The 17,755-nt window shown below is 43.0% G+C and overlaps 2 protein-coding genes across 5 annotated transcripts in view; one reads left to right on the top strand and one right to left on the bottom strand.

The window, feature by feature from the left end:
- Positions 1-17,476, bottom strand: part of LOC127009659 (major facilitator superfamily domain-containing protein 3-like) — a 46,694-nt gene extending 29,218 nt beyond the window's left edge. The window contains exons 1-5 of one of the 4 annotated variants that reach the window (XM_050882934.1): positions 17,335-17,476; positions 15,596-15,729; positions 14,257-14,405; positions 12,239-12,346; positions 8,291-8,356 (exon numbers count right to left, since the gene is read on the bottom strand). In XM_050882934.1, the coding sequence (XP_050738891.1) occupies positions 8,315-8,356; positions 12,239-12,346; positions 14,257-14,405; positions 15,596-15,729; positions 17,335-17,465 (564 nt within the window). In that variant the 5' untranslated portion in view covers positions 17,466-17,476 and the 3' untranslated portion in view covers positions 8,291-8,314. Of the gene's footprint in view, positions 1-8,182; positions 8,357-11,445; positions 12,347-14,256; positions 14,406-15,595; positions 15,730-17,334 lie in introns of those variants that run through there. The other 3 variants (XM_050882935.1, XR_007762129.1, XM_050882933.1) reach the window with 3 other exon arrangements.
- LOC127009658 (UDP-glucosyltransferase 2-like) lies at positions 3,409-5,729 on the top strand. The gene is made up of 2 exons (XM_050882932.1): positions 3,409-4,139; positions 4,263-5,729. Exons 1-2 carry the CDS (start codon positions 3,535-3,537, stop codon positions 5,242-5,244), a joined length of 1,587 nt encoding a protein of 528 aa, XP_050738889.1. The 5' UTR covers positions 3,409-3,534; the 3' UTR covers positions 5,245-5,729.
- Positions 17,477-17,755: the final 279 nt, after the last annotated feature.

Here is a 17,755-nt window from a genome sequence, read left to right as displayed (position 1 = left end):
GTCTAAAGTTTTAAGCAATAACTGTGCTTGCTCAGGCCTATTGTAGCTTTTCCTTTGAAAAAAAACCTGATGACGCCATTGGTCAAGGTGGCGTTGCATCAGAGACCCTCGCCAAAAGGCACTAAGCTCCTATGGTTCAGGGCCGGCCACACCGGTATAGCTGATTGAGAAAATGGTAACAACAAACAACAACAGCGGGTGTTGGCCACACTTGGAGTCGTTGCACCAGCCTGCCACTGCGGACAGACTTACAGTGCATTGCTCATCCACCCGTATGCAGCAGCACTCTCATGGCTGCCCACGTGCACGCGCAAACAAACAAGCATACACACACACACACACACACACACACACACACACACACACACACGCTGGCTGTCTCGTTCTCGTTTATTCCATATAGGAAGGTAGTGTTCACAAAGGCACAAGTAGGTGTTCAGAAAAGACATTCCTGCAGCCCTAAGAGACGCACGAATTTATATCTATTCACCTTTTTATACTCGTCCACCAGTAGAAATATGAGGACTGGCCTTTGATATGGATACTGCTACGTTATTTTTAGCGTAATATATTCCTCAAACGCATATAATAAAACTTTGGAGGGTTGGGGGTCGTTTGTTACATAAGATGGACTTTCCAGGTGTACATATGATATTAAGTCATCAAACCAATCTAACTTAAAAGAGAAACCTGCGAGTGCTTTTCGGCGAGACGACTCTGGCTAAGAATCCAAAACAAGACTTGTGGGAATGACCCAATGGCTGCCCCGGGTGACGAGCGAGCCACGAAGCGACAAACTAACTAATGAAAAGAAATCCGTTCATCCAAGACATCAAATATATCTAACCTCTTGAAAGATAAGCCTGCGAGTACTTTTCAGCGAGAAGCATGAAGAATGAATGAATGAATGCCAAGGCTGACAGGCGAACCATCACGACCTCCATAAACACGACGACGTATTCTCTGGTGATGTGTGTGTGGGGGGGAGAGTGGGGGGTAGCACGTGCATCTAGTAATCCTCCGGCCGGCACTCGGGGGACGGTGGGGCTCACTGAATAGCGAGTGTGACGAGGAGGGTAGAGAGAGGAGCACGGCGGTGAAGGTCAGCCCTTTTCCTGCAATCCTTTACGCAGAGAAAATTATTTAATACTACGTGGTTTGTACTCAACCAACGCGAATCTTCACTTTTTGTTCCTAGCGAATACGATGTCCTTGACTGGCCGGCCACGCAAGCACGGCCTTCAACACACTCCTATACAATTGAGAGAGAGAGAGAGAGAGAGAGAGAGAGAGAGAGAGAGAGAGAGAGAGAGAGAGAGAGAGAGAGAGAGAGAGAGAGAGAGAGAGAGAGAGAGAGAGAGAGAGAGAGAGAGAGAGAGAGAGAGAGAGACAGAGAGAGAGAGAGAGAGAGAGAGAGAGAGAGAGAGAGAGAGAGAGAGAGAGAGAGAGAGAGAGAGAGAGAGAGTGAGAGAGAGAGAGAGAGAGAGAGAGAGAGAGAGAGAGAGAGAGAGAGAGAGAGAGAGAGAGAGAGAGAGAGAGAGAGAGAGAGAGAGAGAGAGAGAGAGAGAGAGAGAGAGAGAGAGAGAGAGAGAGAGAGAGAGAGAGAGAGAGAGAGAGAGAGAGAGAGAGAGAGAGAGAGAGAGAGAGAGAGAGAGAGAGAGAGAGAGAGAGAGAGAGAGAGAGAGAGAGAGAGAGAGAGAGAGAGAGAGAGAGAGAGAGAGAGAGAGAGAGAGAGAGAGAGAGAGAGAGAGAGAGAGAGAGAGAGAGAGAGAGAGAGAGAGAGAGAGAGAGAGAGAGAGAGAGAGAGAGAGAGAGAGAGAGAGAGAGAGAGAGAGAGAGAGAGAGAGAGAGAGAGAGAGAGAGAGAGAGAGAGAGAGAGAGAGGGGGGGAGGGGGGGGAATTGTGTGTGTTGATCGTCTGTAAAGTGTAAAGCAGCTGGGAGTGCCTCGCTGCCCACCATCACCTCCCCAACAAGACGTCAAGCTTTTGTGGGCTGAGGAAATGGAAGGCGCCAGGTTAAGGAAACTATTTTTTAACCTATAATGGCGTCCACAGTTCACGCCTTCAACATGCACACATGGCTCAGGTCACGTGGATTCGTTTAAAGCTCCTGCGATTCACACACGGGGTAAGCTGGTTCTCGTTGAGCAGCGCCCCGGAAGCAACGGTCAGAGTCAAGTGAACGTGATGGACATCAAGGCCAGGCTGCACCAACCTTTTCCGGCAGCCTTCTCCTGGACCGCACCTCATCATGGATCACAGCCAGTGCAGCGGCAGCTCAAGATTTATTAGTCTTTCGAACACCATCCAGTTATCGCTCACCATTATCAGTCGGTCACCAGTAATGCAATGATTATAACTACTGAAAACAATACTAACAAGAGTAATAATAATAATAATAATAATAATAATAATGATAATGAAAACAATAATAATAATAATAATAATAATAATAATAATAATAATAATAATAATAATAATAATAATAATAATAATAATACATAAAATGCACAACAACGCCGCGACTTCGCTGACATCAACGCAATGAATACGAGTGTGCCTGAGGAGTGCCATCTGTCGCATGATAATATGCCCCACCTCGGAGTATCTTCGGTATAGTCTCCACATGAGGATGCATTTCTGGCCATGTCTAAATAGGGACAAAGAATAATTTATAATTAATCATTCATGTCTCTATTAACCCCTTAGTAAGAGATGAGGTAATCCTCGGTGATCTTGACTCCTTGAGCTCCCTACGCTTCCGGTACGTGGTGTCTTCACGTATGCTTTAAGGTGCGTGGTGCTGCGGTGCAGTCTCCTTGGCGTCCGGGCCGAGGGAGGCACACCCGTCTTTATGGGCCAAACGTACCCTTCACTCCTCGGGACGGGCAGTTTTTGTGCTGGTGCATAGCTGGCTGGCGGCGGCGGGACACTTGGGCTCCATTTCACGCGTAACGGGACGCTCTACGAGGCGTTAGTACCAGTATGACTTTGTGCTCGACAGATTCTCACGTTTTTTTTTTTTTAAGAAGCAGTTAACTCGTCACGCACGGCTTCCTTCCATTGTTTCAGGTCGCTGATCATCACGCCCTCAGCCGATGATCCTACTTCGTCATTTTCTTGTTAAGGGTATTAGGAAAGTATGAACAAAATGTTTTTTTTGTCAAGACGGCGCCTCTTGATGGCAATGCGCCGTACGGATCCTTCACGTCGATAAAACCATTTTCCTTATCTTTTTCCTATGATAACCACACTCCAAATCTCTCAGTCTAGAGTAATGCAGCCACCAAAAGAATGTAACCAATCAGGTAAGTGGCTATGTGTCACAAACACATGGAGGACCAATAAGAGGCGGAGCTGGGTAGTCACACGAGGAGTGGGCGCGGGTATATAAAGGCGGGCGGAGTGGCTTGGCGTCATATCACCTTCCGATCTCCTGGAGAAAACAGCCTCCCTTACACACTTTGAGAAAGCTGTTAAAAAGCGTGTCTTAGTAAATTCCCTTGCGGGTTGACAAGTGGATAAACTACAAATATGAAACTTGCAGCAATCTTGCTGACACTAGCTGCGGTGAGCGAGGGCTCCCGTGTGCTTATGGTGCTTTCCCTGGGCTCTCAGTCTCACAAGAACATCCTGACCCCGCTGGCCGAGTCCCTGGGTCGCCGTGGGCATCAAGTGACCCTGGCTTCGCTGCACGCAGCCCCGCCCAACGCCACGCGGTCATACACTGACTTGGCCGCTACCGGAGCCTGGGAGTCTGTCAAGAAAGTGACTGGTGAATTCGATGTCTTCAAGATGCGTGAGGCCAACGGTGGCAAGGATGTTAACTCTCAGGTGATGAAAAAAGTCCTGCGCCACCTGCCGGAGTACTGCGACGCCTTCCTGCGGGACCCCGGCCTGAAGAAAGCCTGGGAAACTCGTCCTGACCTCATCCTTCTGCCTGCCTTCATGAACGAGTGCGGCCTGGCGTTTGTGCACAAGTTCAAGGCACCCTTCATCTATGTGACTACCTCAGGCCTCACTCCATGGACCGCAGACCTAGTTGGTACTCCGGAGAACCCCGCATACGTGCCCAATCAGTACCTCAGCTACGGCGACCAAATGACCCTGTGGGAGAGGACTGTCAACACACTCGTCAGGTAAGATGCCTCCCTTGCTCATGTAACTCTTATATTCATCTGCCGCACGCTGCCTCTATAAAGCTCCTCTCTGGATGCACGCATGACCTCGGGTAATTAATGTCCTGCCTCCTTCTCCCACAGACTGGCCAGTCCTTACCTCCGCAACCACTTGGTGCTGAACAAGCTGGAGGGCGTCGTGCAGCGTGCCCTAGGCGATCCAACAGTTTCACTATCGGAGCTGGAGAAGAACGTGTCCATGGTGCTGGTCAACTCCCACTATTCCCTGGGACACCCACGCCCCCTCATGCCCAACGTGGTGGAGGTGGGCGCCATGCACTGCAGGCCGGCACGCCCTCTTCAAGACAAGGCACTTCGGGTATTCTTGGACTCTTCCCCCGTGCCTGTGGTTCTCTTCAGTCTGGGCTCCACTATCCGCAGCGAGCAAATGCCAGCAAGAGTGCGCGAGTCGTTGGTGGAAGCGTTCAGGCGCCTCCCCTACCGTGTGGTGTGGAAGTGGGAAGGAGCCGCCATCGCTGACCTGCCGCCCAACGTGATGACGCGCGCCTGGCTACCTCAGCAGGACGTGTTGGCCCACAAGAATGTGCGTGGATTCGTTACGCATGGTGGACTGCTGTCGCAGCAGGAGGCGGTGTACCACAACGTGCCGATGGTTGGGCTGCCACTCATGAGCGACCAGCACCTGAATGTGAAGCAAGCCGTGACGCTGGGTCTGGCCCGCGAGCTGACTGTTGAGTCGCTGTCCGCCGATTCTGTTTACGAGGCCATCAAGACAGTGGTGGAGGACCCTGGCTTCCAGCAGAGGGTAGAACAGCGATCACGGCTGCTGCGGGATCAAGAGACAACCCCCTTGGACCGGGCTGTATACTGGAGTGAGCACGTGATGCGCCATGGTGGAGCTCAACACCTGCGATCCGTGGCAGCCGACATGCCGCTGCATCAGTACTTCCTGTTGGACGTGGCGGCCGTCCTCCTGGTGACGGCGGTGGTGCTGGTGGCGGTCGTGTGGTGGGTGGTGCGGGCAACAATTCGAGGCGTCCTGCGTGGACTGAGGAAGACTGCAAGGAAGCTGCTGACGGCAATGAGGACTGAGGCCAAGATCTAGTGAAGTCCCCCGCTGAAGGAGTAATGGATCTCAAGCTTCATCTGCACACCACTGATCGTCTTCACTTGCTCATTGCCACTGTATATACTTAATTGATCGCCTTCATGTCTTCCATTTATAGCGAGTCATCATTCAGTATCATTATACTGATCGCCGTCATGTCTCCCACTCATAACAATTAAGTCACCAGTCAACATTATTACATAGATCGTCTTGGCTTATCCATCTCAGAGCCAATCATCATTCATCATTCCAATATTCATATTCAGTAACATCACTACATAGATCGCCTTCATGACCTCACTCATAACCATCTTTCACCCTTACTACATGATGATATGATCGCCTACATGTCTCTCACTCATGGCAAGAAACAATCACTTATCACCACTTAAAAACGTTTACTCTACTTGTGCATTAGTATCTGTGATACGCTGCTGAGATAAAACTATTTTTTTACATGATTTAATAAATTTGTCAATGAATTTCCTTCTATAAGTATTACCTCTGCTTCTACTCATACCTTATCGACGGGAATGAAGCGGCTCAAGCTTATAAGATGCAAAGGTCAAGGCAATTGGTAATAGTGACCATAGAGATGGTTGGCAGGCACCACAAAACATCAAACAGGAATAAAGACAAAAAAATATACACATTTAAGTAGCGGGATCAGGAACTAAAATGCATTCCTAGGTTCGAGTTACGAGAGAACGCAATGATGGCCCGGGATATACTAAGGGGAGGCGGGAAGGAGGGAGGATTGGTCTGGGGTACTGAGGGGAGGCGGGGAGGGGGGTTGGTCCAGCCCTGGCGGCAGTTGCAGAGGGGTGCCATACAGACATAAAGGTTTCCTGCTTTTTCATCACAACATTACAAGGTTCTGTAGCAGATTTATTAGAGGTCAGTTTGATTCCTTTTTTTTGGGGGGGTGAGTGGGATGGCGAGATGAATTTTGTAACATCTTTACAATATTTTATTATTTGCACGTTTGTAGCGTGTGATGGGGTAAACGTGCAAGTGGCAAAGAGCACATCTACTCAGGTTTCATAATAATTCACTGTATCAAAATGTACCTTCCAATGGAGGGGGAGAAAACAGGTGCATTAGCTTGCTACAGAGTCCTTATATAGAGTAGCAACATAGGCACTATGTCAGATGGCTACATACCTAGCGCCAGTTTTAACACACGGAACACCATTGCCAGCGTTGAACTGTGGGGTCTCTGGCGTATTTCTTTCTGATTTTGGAAGCTGGCAAAGCTGCTTATCAACAGAGCGACGCCTTGTTGCTGTGCCTTCGGCTATAGTAATAGGCTGAAGAAGGGTTATAAAGTATATCCTGCAGAGCAACAGGGAAGACAAAGTTAAGTCAACAAACTCATCGAAGGAATCGGTTCTCAGCGTGAGCGGAATCGCCGGAATCGATTATAGAATAGATTTTTAACCACCCACTACGCTACCCCGCGACGCACCGCAAACCGTACTCCCTGGTGTATTATTAAGAGAGACAAAGGTAGCAAGTAATTAATTAATATTGAACAATATTTTTTATTCAATATATACTTTCTTAGTTGGAAAAGTAAAGATATGCTTCTAAATAGATATTGTTTCCTTTACAAGAAAAATAAAATAAAAATAAAAACATGTTCCTTTAGAAATATTTATTTCTTGCAAAAATAACATTTATTCCTTTAATATATATATATATATATATATATATATATATATATATATATATATATATATATATATATATATATATATATATATATATATATAATTTTTTTCACAGGAAAGGAAGCAGCTCAAGGGCAACAACAACAACAACAACAAAAAATAGTGAAGGAAAAAGCCCGGTAATCGCTGCTCCTAAAGAAGATAAAACTAACGAGTGGCCAAAAGAGAGGTCAATTTCGGGTGGAGAGGCACCCTGATACTCTCCTTTTGAAAAAGGTCAAGTCATAGGCAGGAGGAAATACAGACGAAGGAAGACTGTTCCAAAGTTTACCAGTGAAGGGAATGAAAGAAAGAAGATGCTGGTAAACTCTTACATAAGGGGTTTGGACAGTATAGAGGGGTTGCACTGATGTCACACCGCTTCGCTTTTGTTTTAGGAAAAACAACTGTCAGACATTTTGGGAGGCAAGAGCGATCAGCTGAGCCCCTTCCCCCTGATGATGGCTGGCCCGTGCCTCCCGTCTTCATAACACAATCTAAGTGAATATGCAACAAATCTGGACAGTGAGGCTAGGCTTCGTTATATAACTATCCATTAGGCTGACAAATGATGATGGACATACAGTATATACATTTATTATCAAACTTCAAGATATATTTGATGATAAAAACAATGAATATATAACTAATTTAACCCCGGGCATCCCCGGGCGGTGTTTAGTAAGAGCATAAGAACGTAAGGGGTTCGCAAAAATCACAATTTTCTGCCTTTCAATATTTATAGAGATTTTATTGGATTACTCATAATTTCCTCCCTTCAAAATTCAAACCACTGAGATTTTCAGACCAATAGAATTCAGATGCATGTACTTTAACAGTAGATGTTATTTCCATGAGGACGGATATATGAAAGAAAAGTTGTGGGAGTGCCTTGCAAGTTATGATAATGGTGCAGTCACTGTGTCCTTATGTCATAGGAGAGACATTGAACATGAAACTGAAAATGGACTATTCAAATTCATTTTTCTTGAAATTACTAGTAAACATGGATAAACATGTGGTTTAGTGCATCTGCCAATCCATTGCGCATGGAGGGGGACAGACCCATCCAGCAAATAATGGTTAAGGGATTCAGATTAGTGTTTCTTCAGGTTATAATTTCTTGCCTTCAGAATTCATGCAAATGAAATCTTTAAACCCCTGGAATTTGGGTTTATGGACTTCGACTGTACAAATTCATTCCTGATGTATGCCAGTGAGAAATAGCTGGAGTAATTGTTAAAAGGTGTATGATCAAGTAGATCTTGAGAAGTTCATGTACTACATATAAATGGACATTAAGATGAGTGTGTAAGGATGGCTAGACATACCTGTTAAATAAGTATGGTAATATGTTATCTTGCACCACAGGTGGTTTGGTCACCAGCAGAGATCACCTGTGGAACAGGATACAGTGAAATGACAGAGAGTATATACATGTATATAAAAAGCAGTGAAGTAGTACCGTGCAGTGGGTGGGTCAGAAAGACTATATAAAATAATGACTGTGTAATAAATGTTATATATGAGACAGAATGGGAGAAAGAAATGGCATATTCAAAGATGAAATGTATGAGCAGCAGTGCAATAAAAATCCTATTATATTGCCACCAATTGTCCAGAGAAACCATTGGCTAACCTTTTTTTAACCCAACTAGAGATAACTTGGTGCCTCTCAATGCTTTGTTTTCCTTCTTATGATGGAAAGCCAAACATCAAAGCTTATATAAACTTGTATCAGAGCAAGCATCAATACTGACTACTGACAGTGGAATGGACAAGAAACTACTAGAAAAGCGACTGAGAATGCATGGCCCAGCCTTCACCAACTTCTTCAGGCACAACACACTCTGTAGTGTAGTGGTTTGCACACTTAACTCACAACCCAGAAGTCCTGCGTTCAATTCCAGGGACGAATGAAGATAGATGGGCAATCTCCTTTAATCTGTGCCCACTGTCCATCCAGTAGTGAATGAATGGTGTCACTGCTTTGCATAATGGCAGTGTGGGAGTGAGGGTGGGGAAAGGCTGTAGGAGAGTGTGGAGGGGTGAACAGCATGGGCAGGGGTAGCGGGGGGAAGGGGGAGAGAGGGGTGTGCATTGTTGGCCTCCCCACAAATGTGGGCAGAAGTGGCTGGGCTTGGGGGGTGGGGTGTGAGGATAGTGTGGATGATGGGAAGATAGGGATAGTAGGGTATGTCGGGTGTGTATATGTGCCAGTGAATGATAAGGGAAGGAAAGGCATGAGTGAGATGGAGAGATTTATGGAGGCCTTAGAACAGTGTTTAAAAACTTTGGAAGTGAAAGAAGAATTCTTGTGTTAGGAGATATGAATGCAAAAGGTGGAGATTGGTGGTGTGGTTGCAAAATGAGGTGTGGATGGAGTGAATGAGAATGGACAATACCTTGTGGATGCTTGTGCTGAGAGGGGTCTGTTCTTGGCAAACACCTTCTCCCAGCATAAACTAATTCACAGGTATACGTGGGCAAGGGGTGACATGAGGAGTGTAATAGATTATATAGCTGTGGATACGAGGTTGCGACAGGATGTAGTGGATACAAAGGTTGTGAGAGGAATATATGGTGGATCAGATCACTTCACGGTAGTAGCTAAAATTAGGATGAAGGAGAAATGGGAATTCAGAGGGAATGGAAAGAAGGAAAAGGGTAGGAAGGAAATAGCAAGTGAGAAATTGCATGACAGTGGCCACAGGGAGATGTATAGGAAGAAAGTGAAGGAAATACTTGGAAGAGCAAGAGCACAGATAAAACACAGTGCAGGAGTGAAGGAGGTTTATGAGGTTTTTAAAAGTTCAGTGGTCAGGGCAACTGAGGAAATAGTTGGGTATAGGTCGTGTTGAAAAGGAAAGAAAGGGAGTGTGTGGTAGATGGATGAAATAAAAGAGGCAGTTGAGGAGAAAAGAAGGAACTACAAGAAAATGTTACAGAGAAATGTAACGGAGGAAGTGAGAGGGAGTTGGGAGAGAAAATACAGGGAGAGTAAGATGCTGGTAAAGAGATTGGTTAGGGAAAGTAAAGAAAGAGTGGATGAGGATTTGGGTAGGAAAATTTCAGCAAAATACCAGAACAAAAAACTTATCTGGAAAGAAATTATAAGAGAAATGGGGGGCGAAAAGAATGACATTTGTAGCATGAAGAGAAAAGATAGGGTGCTTGTGAGAAGGAATGAGGAGATAAGGGAGGTATGGAAGCAGCACTTTGAAACTGTAATGAATGAGAGTGTGGGAGGGAGAGCAGAAGTGACTAGTGTAGAAATAAAGATCAATGTAGGGCAGCCAGAGCCACAGGGGAGGGTGGAGAGAGATGAGATAAAGGAGGCAATGAATAAGTTAAAGTAGGAAAGGTCCCTGGAGCTGATGATATATATATATATATATATATATATATATATATATATATATATATATATATATATATATATATATATATATATATATATATATATATATATATATATATATATATATATATATATATATATATATATATATATATATATATATATATATAAAATGAGTCATAGGTCAGTGTTTGCAGAGCTGCGTACTAAGCTTGACTTATATAAACGCCGGGTATTTGATATATGCGAATTCGAAATATGCAAATTCGCTCATATGCGACTAACCTAGATGTGCCAAATATTCGTTTTATGCGAGAAAAATTCGCTATTATGCGAGTAGCAGCGCTGGTGCGACTGGTTGGTGAGGTATGGTGGCCAACTTGCACTAGAGGGCGGCGGGTGCAAATGTTTTCCCGCACTTTACTTGCCTATAATTAACCTTTTCCTCCCTCTGATCCTAAAGTTAATCTTCAGGTAGCTAATTATCAGCTTAAATCGTAGACTTTGGGTGTGTCTCCCCGGAAGCAATCAGCAGCTCAGGGCTGTCAGACTCGGAGAAGCTCTACCTTGAATGGGGTACATATAACTTCGAGTATAATATCCATGTCCTGATTTCCCTTCAGTAAGATTCAAAATACATATGAATATCCAGTACGTGATATAGTAGAAAAAACATGCACATTTTAATTTAACGTTCGAGATTCCAGAATTTTACACGTCTACTATTCGTGTTTGACTTCATCTTCCGCGTCGATATGCAGACAGCCGCATTTTCGCTCCCAGACGTAAGACTCATTCCCCTTTCCCTCTACTGAGATAAAAATGCATTTCCTTCACAGATACGAAAAATTTCATAGAGACCAAAGTTGTAGAGGCAATTCTAAACAAAAAATGCTTATGGCTTTTTCTGCTGCGAGGAATCCTTACTGAGATATGGGTTTGAAAACGGGTCATGGAACATAACCCCCTATAATTAATGGGATGATAGGTTCGATATATGCAAATTCACATTATGTGAGCTTTTTGCAGAACATAACCCTCGCATACAACGAATATCTGGTGTACATTGGTTACTGACAAGTTTTTTCTTAACACAAAAAAGTCTGTAGAAGAAGTGTCAAAATAATACTTTTATATAAGTTTATTCTTGCTTTATATTAGCATACAGATGGCTTGGCGCTATATAAATTACCAATACTGGAAGAATAGATAGAAAGGCAAACAATGAGAATGTCCAAAACATACCAAAACTGTCAATGCCAAATCCAGCCAATGATGCAAATATCAGTTTACCAGCAACCTCAACTGATGCTAACAGACTGTAGTGACTGGTCTGCGACTCCGGACTGCAGCCTCTGCTTTTTGTCATCATAAATGTAAATGTGGCTGTAGATATTACACCACTTGTGAAGCTTAACAAACATAGCGATGCAATACTTATATAATGTAAAGTAGTAATGCTCTCTTTATTTGAATGCTGGTCTAGCAGGAATATCAAAATACACTCTATGAAAATTAAAATACATCTGTGAATTGAATATCTCATAATAACAGCTCTAATATCAGACTGAAGCTTCCTCAAGGTGACACCCCCATAGATAGATCCCAGCACCGACAGTCCCTGACATACTGTTCCATTCCAAAATGATAAACTCTCCTTGGGAAAGCCTTTATCCAGAAGGTACAAAGGCATATTGTTTATGGCTCCTCTCTCCCCCATTTTGTAAAGCACGACATATAAACTTATCCAAAGAGTTCCTGTTGAACTCAATACTTCTTTAATAATACTAAATATTCTCTCAATGTGTAAATGTGAGTGTAAGGTCTTTTCGGTAGATAAGTATTTCTTACTTCCTACCACTTTGCCAGCAGATATATTTCTGTTGAAAGAAAGTGAACACACCCAAACACTAGTTACCATGTATGTGAATGCGAGAATGGTGAAGGTCACAGTCCAGTTGCTGTACATTAGAAGGAATGACAGTCCAGCTCCACCAACTAGACAGCCAACTTTGTATAAAACAACCTGAGAACAAAGAAAACATACTCAGATTAAGAATATGTACTAAGAGGAAAACATTAATGAAAAACTATACATGTATAAAGATAGCTAAACTCTTGGAAGATGAAAACAATTACCTAAATATCTAAGCTATTATAAATAGAAAGTTGGAAAGTTTTGTTTAGTCGGCGCAACATCTGTGGTCATATGCTGGAGAGAGACAGGAGGGGGAAGGAATTATAGGAGAAGGGAACAGACCCCAGGAGACGGGACACAACCCCTGATTAATACCTGGTACCCATTCACTGCTGGGTGGACAGGGGCGTAGGGTATCGGAAAAGCCGCCCAAATTTTTCCACTCCGCCCGGGAATCAAACCCGGGCTCTCTCGATTGTGAGCCGAGTGTGCCAACCACTGCACCATGAAGCCCCCAGCTATTATAAATCAATGATAGCATTTTTTCTGCTGCTTGGAAGAGGTACAGAGATAGACATAACAGTGCAAAAGGCAAACAAATGGCTACGGAACAGGAGAAATTCAAATTTTGAGAGATGATATAGAAAAGTGATTTATGAATTCACAATTAACATCAGAGATGTGTGAACATAAGTAAATGGAATATTAAAGGGCAGTCAAAAGGGTTTAAAACAAATAATTGTTGGTAGCCATGATAATTATTGAGTTATTAGCTCCACATCCAGCAGAGGGAAATTTTTCAATAACATAAATAGACAAATTAGTTGTTCTGTCATCCCATGAGGTCAGTGTTTGGTGACCTACATATTAGGCACTCTGCTGCCGGCTTCACAATACCTTGTATCACCCTTTCATCAAATACCTTTGCCAAAGATGATAACAATAAGCTGTGAACATCAAAGGAGGAGAAGCCTGGCCTACCTCAAGTACCGTATTACAGCCAGTGCTTTGCCCTCCACAGGAGTCTAGTCAGCAATACTGTTCCAACACCAGTCAGTGACAGCAGCTCTTTGCCTGTTCTTGTCAAGCCATTCTAACCATACTTCAAAGTACATCCTTCACATGCTCATATTGATGGCAATAGAAGTCATCATAAAACACCTTACAAATGGAGTTCCTAAAATGGCAGTATCATCAGGGTTGTTGCTAAGAATAAAGCCAATTGGTTAACCAGTTACTACCAGGACTAGATGTCCTTGAGTGTTGGTTCCTTGGGCATAGGAAAGTTTTTTTATGGCACTCTTAATCCTTCCCAGGATGGTACTTTTCACAGCCAAGGTGAAGACCAACAAAATTACCCTCTTGTTGGCAAAATCAGAATTATTCAGGATACAAGTTCACTTAAGTAGTTTCACACACTTTTAGTAAGTGGTAGGTATGCCAAAACGTCTCCTCTATGCTAATGTTTTACATAAGTGTCCTCTATGCAATGAACTTTCCTTTTCACTTCCTCATGGATATCATTGAAATCATTGAATGATTTTGAGTAAGTGTCTGATGGGGGACCGACAGTACTGATAACCAGCCCACTTGGTGATATGTGACCTCCAAAGGGCTCCCATCTTGTGGATGAAATTCACTGGAAGGTGAGAGGAGGTGGGATGTCTAGCGGACATCTTCTCAAAGCTAACACATTTCATACACTGACCAATACTTAGTCAAGGGAGCATGGTTGGATATTGTTTGAAAGAAAACGACATGCTCACTCTACTTCGGCACAAACAAATTAAATTTGACGGCGTGCTAATTCAAAAAATGTCTTGTCGACTATTGTCGACACCCACGGTTTGAGCCCAGGCCCCAGCTGTCGACTATTGTCGACATCCGCACTTTAAGGGTTAAACAATGTTCGTCAGAGGAAACCCTAAAAGATACATGAGGAAACTATGAGTATGTAGAAGATTATAAAGAGTACAGTCACTATTTGCTTTACTTATTTATTATTTGGAATCTCAGACCTGCAGAGTGTTTCCAAGGCTGAGCTGGTCATCTGACAGCACTTGCAGTGCCATGCCATCTACTGCTACATCTTGAACAGCAGAACATAGGTTGAGGGAGAGCAGCATAACACCCAGACTCACTACATCATCTGGGGCAATCATTGAGCCTGGGGAAGAAATCCAAATATTAAGAACTTGGAGATGATGACTTTTATAGGAAAAATTAATTGGAAATTCTCATTGCTATTACTATTCCTACTACAACTACTGTTATTCTAAGCCTGTTTCTTTCTGCAAACTCAACAAACTGATCTCTCCTCCTGTTTCTTTGTACTAATTCTAAAATGTGCAATTGCTGTTTTACCAACAACTTTGGTTTCTACTTTGGCATTAAGGTTTCCATAAATTATTGGAGACAGGATTTTATTTATCATTCCTAACTCTATTGTATAAGAACTTTTTTACATCATAGTCTTTTTTGCATAAGATATGATGGTGAATAAACCTTAAGTATTTCAAGTTGTATCCTTTGCTGAACTACTCTTTAATGGGTGCAGAAGAATTCTACTTTTCTGACTAGTTTCTTGTTAATAATTTATTTATTTATTTATTATTTCTTTTTTTTACGTTTCTGCCAATGGCGCCAGTAGGCTTGCATGGAAGGGCCTGATAGTATGGCCCAGCCCGTTGTGGCGCAGGCAAGTATTTATAGTGGCGCCATCTTGCATTGGCTCATGCTGCCCCCTGGAGCTCATCTTTGATCCTAGAATCTAGAGTCCAGGCTGATAGGTGGTCTTCTGGACAGCATGTGGGTAGTCTTAGGCCACTCGGCGGTGAGTGAAAAATCCTGGGTTGTGGCACCGGGTGGGGCGCGAACTCGCGCCGTCACGCTATCCACTCAGCAACCGCCTCCATATTCCTACCTATCTGCAAACCATTTTTAGTGCAAGATATGTCTTTCAGATTATACAATGAATGCTTCATCCATCCTCCTAACCTCATTGAGACCTACGACATTCCATTTAATATAATTCAGTTCTTGCACAAGTATAACCTAGCTACTGTTTACTATTGATGAGGTTTCATACCCCTACCCACTGCCAGCACAGCGGCAGGGCTGTCAACAATATAATGATGTTAGCCTGAAAAATAATCCTCGAAGCACTTGTTTGTAACGTCAGAGTGAATGAGTGAGTCTTGATTGCTTTAATTCTTGAAGTTACCTTCACTTGACTAAGTCCTAACATTGCCAGGGTCATATTTTAATGGTGGGATAATTGTATCGAGAGGTTGTTAATCACCCCCTGCTCTGTGTTAAGATGAAAAACTGAATATTCAATAGATGCTTTCTAAATACCTGCGAGAGATGAAACTCCAAGACCTAAAGTGGATATGAGGAGCCAACGTTGCTTGCCACCATACACCTCTACCACTGGTGCCCATATTCCTTTGGCTATCCAAGGCAGCAGCAACAGCTTCAACAAAGATACACTGAAATAATGAAAAAAAAATCAAATAAGTGTTATGATCATACCTATATAATGCATATTTTTTTTTTACAGTAAAGGAAGCAGATCAAGAGCAAAAATAATTGAATGCTGCTTTAGCGTGCGGTCTACCACAGTGGTGGATCTAAAAAAAATGGTACGGGGGGGCACAAGGCACTTGGCTTGCAACCAAAATTTCTCAGTTGAATAGAGATTTTGGGTTCTATTCCAGGCAGAGTGAGTTAAAATGGGCTTCCTCTCTTTTCACCCCAGCCCCTGCACCTCTGTAGCTGAGTGGTTTCTGTGACCGCCTACCACTCCTTGGGGCACCGGTTTGAGTCCGATTAAGTGCCTTCGGCGCACAGGTCACCCAGCTATTGCTCCTGTTCATCCTTCCTTTCGGGTTGGTCAATAAACCGATACCTGGGCCATGTGTCCCCGGGCTAGTGGGTACGAGTCCACCACAGGCACAAAAGGTCAAGGAGACGGAAATGAGAACCGATGCAACGCACAGCAATATCATATGCTCCCCACTTTACCTACGAGTATTACTTTATTAGGCAGACATTGTAGGCAAGTCTCTTGGTTACTAATTTTTCCCTTCCCAGCCTGTCTTCAATATTGTAATTCTAAAATGTTAGGTAACAAGAGGAGCTTCATTAGCTTTATTTGTGAGATGAATGTGGAAGAGAGGCTGGAGTATGAGAAAATATTTGCTCTTGAATTTACTTACACTTGATGTAATTTGTATTGACAGTGCTTTGGTAAATAAAACACAAATGAAAAATTCTGTCAAGTGTTGAGCCACAGTAATGTATTAGTTAACATTAAGCTACCTTTTTAGGAGGACTTCATTGGTACATTAAAAATAATTTAATTCACTGTAGCATATGGGGCACAAATTTCATGACAAAAGCAATGACTAAATAAATAAATAAATATATATATATATATATATATATATATATATATATATATATATATATATATATATATATATATATATATATATATATATATATATATATATATATATATATATATATATATATATATATATATATATATATAGAGTTCGGTTGGAGTAGTTTAAACATGCACCCCGACCCTAAACCCTCTGCAAGCTATTTTACGTCTGCGGTGGCTGCAGCGTCGCCACGGCCGCCACCAGAGGAGGCGACGCTTTCGTAAACATTATCCCCTATTTTCAAGAGTAAAAAAAAAAGGTCCTTGAATTGGATTTGCAAAGCATTTCCATGACTGGTGAAGGTTTGTAGAAAAGATCTATGAAGAGATACTGATGTTTCATAAAGTAGATTATGAGATACTGGCACGGACCTAAAACGAATCTTTACCAGCCTAAAGTACTTGCACCTTCATATTATGGTATTTCGTCCCTTAACTATAATAATCGTATTTAACTATATATCGTATTTTGGAGGCGGAGTGTGACTCTCCACAATTACCGCGGTAAATCGTCCCATCCTTCTGGATAAATACTGATGTTTATGTGTGACCTGCACGGAAATACTACCTAGCATCAATACCAACCCATCCTCTCCGACGCTTGTATTGAAGTGACAGCACCCACACTCAAAGCTTCACCGACCTGGAATAGTTCAGACCAATAGACCGCAGCTGGACGGGAAGGAATTTATCTTGCAGGCCGTAGGGAATCCCCTGGACCATGTACAGCCAGCCTAGAGGCGCCAGGGAGCGGCAGCCGAACTCGCCGCCCATGCCGCCGCCGGGTGAAGTAAACAAACGGTGATGTTGATGTTTTGTACGGTACAAATATTACACAAAAAAAAAAAACACTAATTATAAGATACAGTTCCTCTGTGTCTGCGATTATACATAAATAGAGACTGTGTAAATTTTCCTACACTCTGCTTTTAGTATGATCGTGATCTTTTCTTTGTGGTCGGGGCCACAGAGTTAGTATATAACTCTGTGGTCGGGTCCATATATATTCTCACCTGTCGAGAGTATTCCAAACACCAGATTAAGAAACTTAACATGAAGTCTCA

The sequence above is a fragment of the Eriocheir sinensis genome, chromosome 41 (assembly GCF_024679095.1).
Source record: "Eriocheir sinensis breed Jianghai 21 chromosome 41, ASM2467909v1, whole genome shotgun sequence".
Classification (NCBI taxonomy): Eukaryota; Metazoa; Arthropoda; class Malacostraca; order Decapoda; family Varunidae; genus Eriocheir; species Eriocheir sinensis.
Note: the sequence above shows the minus strand (reverse complement) of the source record. Positions and strands in the feature narration are given on the sequence as shown.

What these genes read in the sequence shown, in the direction of transcription:
- LOC127009658 (XM_050882932.1), top strand. Translation starts at nt 3,535, where the DNA reads ATGAAACTTGCAGCAATCTTGCTGACACTAGCTGCGGTGAGCGAGGGC. An exon ending in ACTGTCAACACACTCGTCAG is followed by an intron (nt 4,140 to 4,262) that starts GTAAGATGCCTC and finishes CTTCTCCCACAG; the next exon opens with ACTGGCCAGTCCTTACCTCC.